Source organism: Anas platyrhynchos, chromosome 28, assembly GCF_047663525.1.
Source record: "Anas platyrhynchos isolate ZD024472 breed Pekin duck chromosome 28, IASCAAS_PekinDuck_T2T, whole genome shotgun sequence".
Taxonomy (NCBI): Eukaryota; Metazoa; Chordata; class Aves; order Anseriformes; family Anatidae; genus Anas; species Anas platyrhynchos.
In genome coordinates, this window is record NC_092614.1 from 1647217 (window position 1) to 1655898 (window position 8682).

The window sequence follows — 8682 nt, forward strand, 5'->3', positions numbered from 1 at the left end:
ACCTTTCTTAGCTGATACATCAACGAGTTCCTCCTGGAGGGACAACAGGCACAAACACCGCAGCAATGTAATCTGCTGTTTATTCTCAGTATGTGCATGACTTCTCATCTCCCTGGAACCACCAAGAACTGACAAGGTTCCTAGGAGAATTCTGGCAGAAATGTTTTCGAAAACATCAACTGTGATGCCCATGGCTGCTGCTGTGCAGGAAGCCAGCTATTTGTGCTGCATGAGGACAAGAGGACATGCAGGTGCCCACACGCTTCTTTATGCATCTGCTGCTTGTAATGAAGGGCTGTCCTGCTGAACAGATCATCTTCATGCTCCCCACAGCTTTGCTTCAATCTAGTCTCTGCTGATGGCTTAAAAATTAAGCAGAATAAAAATGGAGGAAGCCCTTGATTTCTACATTATATTTTTTACTGTAAGCAAAAGACCAATTCTATTGAATTCTTTGGTCCAGAAGTACAGTTCTATTGCTAATTAGACAAGGACCATTTTTTTTTGTTGTTGTTTTTCTCATATTTCTTGAAAATTATTGAAAGAAGAGTTCCCCCTGCTGGTAACTGGCTGAGTCATAAATGGGCTCAGGGCTAGGACACTGGACCCAACAGACAGAAGAGAGGAAGACGGAATGGTTTCATAACTTCCTTGACCTTTGTAGTTTGCACTTGCAGGGCTTTGTCTAAGGCACTTCATAACTGTCTCCTACTCAGCTGATTTCCTTTCCTCTTTACTCAGAGAAAGACTGCTCATCTGCTAATGGAGACGCAAGCCACCAGCACTCCCTTTAGTAATTCCTTGGTAAGTCAGCCCAAACTAAAAACATTACCAAGCTGGTGTTCAAAGCATCTACCATCCTGGCTGCAAAGGGCGAGGGTTTGTACTTAAGATTCTCATTTTGGACAATATTTCACTATCACAATACACTTTTTCTTTGCTTGCAGCTGGGGAAAGAAAAAAAAAAGTGACAAATCAAGCACACAGGACTAAAAAGATGTGGGGTTTTGTTCTGAATGGTACTGGATTTGCACCTACTTTCTCTCTGGTAAACTGGAGAATATCTAAAAAAGCTGAGGCACACACAGACTGAGGTAGCAGAACTGGTGATGCCCAGACTGTTGGCAGAGAACCTGGGTGCTGTGCCTTAATCCTTGAAACCACTGAACTGCTTCTAGATGCACACACTGCCACAAAACACTTCCTTCTTCCAACAAACAAAATATAACTGGACAGCAACAATTAAGTTTAGGATTCGTTTGCACAGCTGTACCTGAGATGTCATGCAGTATCTAGGAAAATTAAAACAAGCTCTGTTGATGCTTTGTAGATTACTGATCTCTTTGTTCAAGACAGGAAGCCTTTTGTGACACTTCAACAGAAGTTCAAGCATTCTGATTGAATCTCTGCCTTCTGCCCTCTGGTTGAAGATACTGACATTGTCTATAGAAAAAAAAAAAAAAAGAAAAAAGAACAAAGCCAAAAAAACAGCCTATTAAAAGATCATTATTCTGCAACAGGTGCCTCCAAGAAGAGTTTACATTTCTAATAGAAGAATGTAGGGCAGGGTGAAAACTTTAACAGAGCCTAACCCAGTTCCTTTGGAGTTTACCCGTCTTTACCTAGAGACAGCTGAACTCAAGCAACCAAAAGCCACCAGCAGGCAGGCTTCTGAGAACGTGGTAACCAGTCTGTCACTGGGGAGAGCTATTACAGCAGTCCTCCTGGCAGCTCAAAGTTGGAGACTTGTTTTGTGGCAGCGTTGTTGAAACCATCCAAGAAGAAAAGCCAGTGCTGATTTGAAAATAGCTTCCTGAATTGCTTCTGTAGCCTCCTCTGGGATCTCGCAGTACATGAGTCTGGAGCAGAGACAGCAAGAGAGCTGTCCAAGGAAATCCGAAGGGTTCAGACTTGAGGTAGGTACAAGAGCTGCCTTTGTTTTAGAATTTCTTATTGACTTAAGATTTGGAGGTGCAGCAAGAACCAAGTTGGAGCCATCCCAGGAACAGGCTTTAGAGCTAAACTGGGTCAAGGCAGCTTCAGAAATCAGGAGAGAAAAAAATCTCCTTTATTTTCTTTCTTTTTGGCAGACTGATCTTTAAATCTGTGCTCTGAATACAGACAAGTTGAAGATACTGGTAAAGACAAATCTTGGCTCAGAAAATAGGCCCTAGAAAGCTTGCAGCTTTTTTCTTTCTGCGGGTCCTCCAGGCTGTTGCAGTGTGGGGAAGGGGACAGAGCTGTGCGTGTGACCAAAACATCCCTTAAGCCTACAGTAGCTTCTTTGCAATGGTTAAGGGAACAACTAGCAACACAAAGATTGGGTTCTTTATATTTTTTTTAAAGACACCATCTCTCCTACACTTAAGACCTGGGGCAAGAGGGGGAAAATAGTGCAGGGAGAGCAGTCTTCCTAGCCCAGAACTAGCTCACAAGTTACCTCCTCCTGCCCAGTCCTCAAGAGGCAACTTGGCTTGAGATGCTGCAAAGAAAGATCACTGAGAACAGGCTGACAGAGCAGTGGTGAAAGGCTGCTGCTGTCTCAGTCCCTCAATTTCTGATCGTCCACTTTCTCAAGAGCTTTGCTCACTGAAGAATTACTGCTAACAAGCAAGTCTGCTTCTGTGGAATCAAACCAGAATGAATTCATTGTATTTGGAGGACGCGCTCTGGAGCAGAGCTGCAGTTTGGAACAGCCATGAGGATGTTAAAGGATGGTATTTCTGAACAGAGTTTTCATGATGATCACATGGAGGTAGATGGCTGGGGGAGTATGTGATTTACAGATTTTTCAGGTGTTTGCATTTCCACAGTGACAGGGGATCTATTCCTATGTTAGATTACAGGAGGGGAAAGAAGTCTGTAAAACTAACAGGATATTTTTGCTGATTTTGGCTACTTAGTTTGAGAACTGGTTAAATTTAAGCTACACCCCTCTATCCCACCAAGTCCTACAAACAGAAGAGAAGATGGTTTTAGGATTAAGACACGGGAGAGAATTAATTCCTACCTACGACACAGTGTTTGTGAACAAGGCATTCAATTTCTCTGCTCCCTTTTATAAAATGTAAATAGCATTCATTACCTTAGAAATACTGTGAAGGACAAATCTTCGGGGAAGCTGGAATCTTCATACAGTAGCAGATGCCCGCACATGGTGTTCATCAGGCAGTACTTGTGGAGTTAAGTCACGGATGCTTTTACTCGAGGATTCTCTACTACTGAGAACACATTTGTTTGCTACTTATCACTTGACCTTTAAGGCAATGCAAGTTAATTAAGAGGTGAAGGTGACAGAGGAAAGCCCTTTAATATCCTCGGGTTTAATTTTGCAAGAAACGTGCTGTTTGAGTAGAGCTCTAGGACAGCAAGACGGATTAAATGAAAACCAAATTTGATGCCCAGAAAGTTTTAAGAAACACTGGAGGGGCAGGGATAGCAGGGGCTAGAAAAGGAGACTTACACCAGCCGCTCAGGAAAGAGATCAAGATCCCATCTGGAGGGGCAAAAGGCCAAAGCCACCGAACAGATGGAGCCCAAGCGACAGCTGGTAGAAACGTGCTTTCATGTGTAAAGTTCGTTCTTTGGAGGATTTTGCTCTCCAGCTCTGAAGGCATCATTATGATAACAACTCCTCCCCCTACGACACCGGGGACCTAGCCTGAGCTCAGGAGCGGGTGTTCGCAAGCTCACTGTGGTGGTGGTTAATTAACAAGGGTCCTTTCAACATTTAGAAGCCGCTGTCGCACAACCTTGGCATGGTTTGAGCAGCAGAGGGTCCTGTTCCTTCAGCAGCGGGGGGGGAACAAAAAGAATTAATTTCAGCCCCAGCGGTTAAACAGGTTTCCTGTAAACTTTTACATATGCCAAGAGTGGCTTCTGTTTTAGGAGGGCTTGGATAAAGAACGTAATGCAACTCAGTGTTTACACGGATTATATTAGTGGCAGAATGTCTGGCTGCTCCAACAACGTGATTATGAAAAAAAAAAAAATCATACAATCAGAAGAGGGGCTGCTCTTCAACACAGGCATTTCATCCAGGGACCTTTCCAGGCTGCACCAAAGAGCTACCATAATTCTAAGACCATTCCTGTCCTCGGAGAGAGGTGTGCTCTTCATCCCCAAGGTCAGCCTATGGTACTGAAATTAATTCCAGAGAAGTGGCCATTGTCTCCTTTTCTTTAATAAAGATATGAATTATTTTTTTCCTGTTAAGGCAAGAATTTCATCCTGCGGCTAGGATCTAGTAATGCAGCTTTGATTACAGAAAAAAAAAAAAAATGTTTGATTACAGTTAAAACTGAAGTATTACACTTAAAGACAATTCAAAATTAAAAAACTAAAACAAACAAAAAAAAATCCAAAAAAATCCAAACATTCCCCTTCTAATTACCTATCCTGAGTCCAGTTTCAAAACAGATTTTGAGGTACAAGACAATAAATTAAAAGTTCATTCCAACTGCAGAGATCAACCAGCTCCTCAATGTGACGTCTTCTTTACTCCCTTTCCAAATTTGGCATCAAGTCCAAGGCCTGCAAAGAGAAAATAATTCAGGAGCATGGCAAATTTCTTCACATCCTTTACCCAAATGTTGCACGAGGAGCTGTGGAGCTAATTTTTCACGTAGCACCAACTTCCTAACGGTCACTCAGTGGCAGGGACTCGTAGGAAAAAAAGACTAAACAGATCTGCCAGAAATCATCCCCTCTTTTCCTGCTCTAGCACATTTTCCACCAGCAGACTTCAATACAATTACATTTTTTGACCAGCACCTTTTGTTGGCTCTCCCCTTGCTGTATGTTCCCTCTGTTTAAGTTAACGGAGGACAGACTTGGGCTGTTTGCCTTCCAGACTTACCCAAGAACACCAGGACCGTCCCCACCCATTGCATCGTACTGATGGGATTGGCAAAGAGGATGACAGATGCTAAAATGGTGAAGAACTTGCGCGTTGTAGTGATGATGGAACAAGTCAGGGGTCCAAAGTACACCACAGTCATGAAAATAAAACTCTGTAAAAACAAAGAGATGCCTTTTGTCACTCTGACTGGAAAAAAATACAACACAGACCACGGTTTCAGATGAAAAGCCACAGCGCCAGAGCCAAGAGAAACTATTTCAACCCCTGCTTACTTGCACATAACCCTGAACCAATTTGATTCAGGAGGCAGCCTGTTTGGGAAGTAAGCAATAACCACAGCAACAAAAAGCGAGGCAACTTTCCCCTGCCATCTCCCAGCTGTGCAAACAAACCCAGCGAAGACTTCAGAAGGGAAGTGCGTTTACCTGACCCAGTGCACTTGTCAGGCCAAACAGCAGGATATTGTAAATGATGCTGGGGTAGCGCTCGGTAAAACTCAAGAACTCCCAGAGCTCTCCGGTGAACAGTATCCCTGCAAGGAAGATCAAGATGAGAAGAATGATTTATTAGCCCAGAGACAGCCCCAGCAGCCACAGCCTGCAAAGCAGAATTTCGGCTTATATTCATAACCCAGCAGGAGCCAGCTGCAGGGAGGACTTTTCAGAAGTGAAAAGTGTCGGGGAGATAAACCATGTGTGAGGCACTGTCCTCTAGCGGGCGTTACAAGAGCTGCAGTGAATGCCCAGGCACTGATTTAACACACAAACACACACTAAAGGTGTTTTGCAAAATGGGCTTTTAGGCCCTTTCTGGAGCAGGACACAGCAGCCCTTCCCATGGGGTGTCCCAGAGCGCTGTGGGGGTGCGTGGCTGTGCTTTGTGCGGGCGTTCCTCACCAGCTCCCAGGAACAGGGTGGACCACAGGTTGACGTTGAGCATCATGTGGTTGGAACCAGTTTGGTAATGAGCCCGCATGTGGTCCTGCGACACCCCCGTCAGCCCGTCCAAGGTCAGTGACAGCAGCTGAGGAAAGAAGAAGGGGAGATGAGCAGAGCAAAGCATCCCAATCGCTTGTTAAATACCAATTCCACAGCCTCAAAACATGTGCAAAGAAGGCCGTGCAAGGAATCATGCATGGATCTCACGCCACAGTTCTAGGGAACACCCTCCAAACTCAGTGAGGTGTCAACCCCCTCAAATTGTTCTCGCAGCAGCTTTAGGGTATGGCTGCTGCACACACAACGGGGCAGGATCCCTGCTGTAGCTGCTCGTCCCTCCTCAGACCTGCCACAGCACAGCCTCGGGGTTATTTGTACTCCGGCAGCACTCACCAGCAGGAGCTCTCCGTAGCCAAAGATGTGGTCATCGCCTCCAGCCCCCTTTTTGGGTTTATACATAAACAGGGCCACACCGGTGACTATCAGGAGGACGCAGAGGTACTTGGCCAGAGGATACTTCTTCCGCAGCAAAGTCACTCCTAACAGCATGACTGTAAGGAAGCAAAATCACAAAGAGTTCCCAAAAGCTTCTCACGGGAATTTAACACAACAGAGGGATAGAACACCACCGGCCCTTCTTGCAACACAACAGCCAGAAAAATGCTCTGTTCTTACAGCTGAGCTCCTCAGACTAGTTGAGGGCTTGAGAAACATACATGGATATACGCAGAAAACCGTTAAGTTTGCTTACCTGGAATGGGCTTACAGGATTTGCCGAGGACCTAGAAAAGAAAGAACAGATAAACCACCTGCACGCCCATCACCTGCCTGCAACAAAAGTAATCGTGGCAACATGAGGTGACCACCCTGACACAGACACGCAGAGCCTTTAAAAGAACGAAACCCCTGCCCCAAGCAACTGTTAAATTAATAGTGAAAGTTCCAGAATTGAGATCTCAAGCCCTCAAACACAAACACCACCTCCCAGCTAACAAACTCCACGTTTTCTATAAACCATTCTCCCCTCCTGGAACATCCCGAGCTCTCTCAGCGCCACGCAGCACTGCCTGGAACAGAGCGAGGCAGTCCCAGGATGGGAGCTGTGAGAAACAGCGCCTCAAAAAGCCACTAAAAAGCTCCCCCCGTGCCCTTTCCCCTCCCAGCTGCTCCTTGTGGCGGTCGCTTCCTCAGCCTGGGGGCCAGTTCTGGGCCACCCCCAGCACCGGGGGGTAACCAAGGGCCAAGGTTCCCCTTTAACACCTCCTCCCCGTCCCCTGGAGCCTGCCCCGCGTCACCTGGGTGGGGTAGTTGACGAACTGCAGAGCCGAGTTGCTGGAAACCATCGCGCCCAGATAGGAGAGCGAGCAAGCGGCGTAGAGCCAGCTCTGCGTGCGGTCCACTTTGATGGAGTCGAAGAAACGGATCACTGCAAGGGACAGCAGGAGGAGGAGGAGGAGGAGGAAGTCAGGAATGCTGCGAGCAGCCCCCAGCAGCTGGAAGCGTTTCAGAAGTGCCAGAGCCACACAAGGGGCACCCAATCCTGACCGTGGCAGAGCACAGAGAGCCACCATCCTGTCCCATCCCCATCCCGTCTGCCCCAAAATCCCGCGTTAGCCCAGCCAAGCGGCTCACAGCCCGAGGGAGCCCCCGAAGCACCCCCCGGAGCCCCCAGCCCCAACTCACGGAGCTTGGCGAAGGCGGCGTTGATGACGCACTGGATGAACACCAGGCTCAGGGCGTAGGTGAACTTCTCCTGCTGGGCTCCCTCGCCGTACCTGCCCCGGGTGCTGCAGGAGGGGGAGGCGGTGAGGGGCCGGTGGGCACCCCCAGCCTGAAACAGCCCCACGGGACGTGGCCAAGGGACCCCCCCTCCCCGCCAGGGCTGGGAAACCCCCCCCGGGCATGGGAAAACCGGGGCTGGATCCCCCCCCGGGGCTGGGACCGGGACCCACCCCCCCAGAGCCGGGCCCCCCTCCCCTCCCCTAACACCGGGATCCGCAGGGCTGGGAGCCCCCCCCCCCAGGGCACGACCACCGCCCAGGACCGAGACCCCTCTCTACCCCGGGACCCCCCCGGGCCGGAATTTCCTCCCCCAGTCCCGAGACCCCCCCCGTATCCACCAGGACCCCCAGAGCTGAGAACCCCCGGGGCTAGGATCGGAACCGGCTCCACGACCCCCCCCGGGACCGGGACCCGGACCCGAGACACTCAGAACCGGGACCCCCCCCGGGGCCAAAACCCCCAGAACCGGGACCCCTCGGACCCAAGACCCCAATACCAGGACCCCCCCCCGGGACCTTCCCCACCCCCGAGCTCCCCCCTCCCGTTTCCCCCCCCCCTCCCGGTGTTGCCGCGGACATGCTCTCCTGCAGGATGCCGTAGTAGAAGTAGCAGGCGAAGACCCCCAGGAAGCAGACGGGCAGCCGGAGGCGCTCCGGCAGCGCGGAGCCGCCCGCGGGCGCTCCCATGACGGGGCCGGGGCCGGGGCCGCCGCTCAGCGCCGGGCCCAGCTCCAGCGCCACATCGCGCAGCGCGCCCGGCGGCGGCGGCGGAGCGGGCGGCCTCATAGGCCCGGCCTGCGCCCGCCCGCCGCCGAGGACCCGCCCGGCTCGGTCGCGGCTGTCCGCCGCGATGCCTGTATCGATGGGAGGAAAACGGAAGGGAATGGGGGAGGTAAGAGAGCGCGGACGGCACCGGGGGGAGATCCCGGAGGCTTCGAGCCCTGCACCGGGGCTAAAATCGCCGCGGTTGGGGTGCGGGGAGGGCGGCGGGGAGACCCACGGGGCAGGCAGTGCAGGGGGCAGCCCCCACTCGGGGGCCTTCAGCAAGCGCGGTCCCGGCGGTGACGCGCCCAGATGTGGAGCGCGGGGATTGGTTGCGAGG

General features: G+C 50.4%; 1 protein-coding gene across 1 annotated transcript; it reads right to left on the minus strand.

Moving 5' to 3' along the window:
• Window positions 1-4165: 4165 nt before the first annotated feature.
• Window positions 4166-8387, minus strand: SLC35B1 (solute carrier family 35 member B1). The gene is made up of 9 exons (XM_038168776.2): window positions 8158-8387; window positions 7483-7586; window positions 7095-7225; window positions 6551-6581; window positions 6193-6350; window positions 5758-5884; window positions 5287-5393; window positions 4859-5012; window positions 4166-4533 (listed from the first exon to the last, which is right to left on the minus strand). Exons 1-9 carry the CDS (start codon window positions 8364-8366, stop codon window positions 4481-4483), a joined length of 1074 nt encoding a protein of 357 aa, XP_038024704.2. The 5' UTR covers window positions 8367-8387; the 3' UTR covers window positions 4166-4480.
• Window positions 8388-8682: the final 295 nt, after the last annotated feature.

Coding starts and splice junctions, on each gene's coding strand:
- SLC35B1 (XM_038168776.2), bottom strand. CDS start 8,366: ATGAGGCCGCCCGCTCCGCCGCCGCCGCCGGGCGCGCTGCGCGATGTG. Junction 5,394..5,757: donor CACCCTGTTCCTGGGAGCTG/GTGAGGAACGCC, acceptor TCTTCCTTGCAG/GGATACTGTTCACCGGAGAG. Junction 4,534..4,858: donor GACGGTCCTGGTGTTCTTGG/GTAAGTCTGGAA, acceptor TTCTCTTTGCAG/GCCTTGGACTTGATGCCAAA.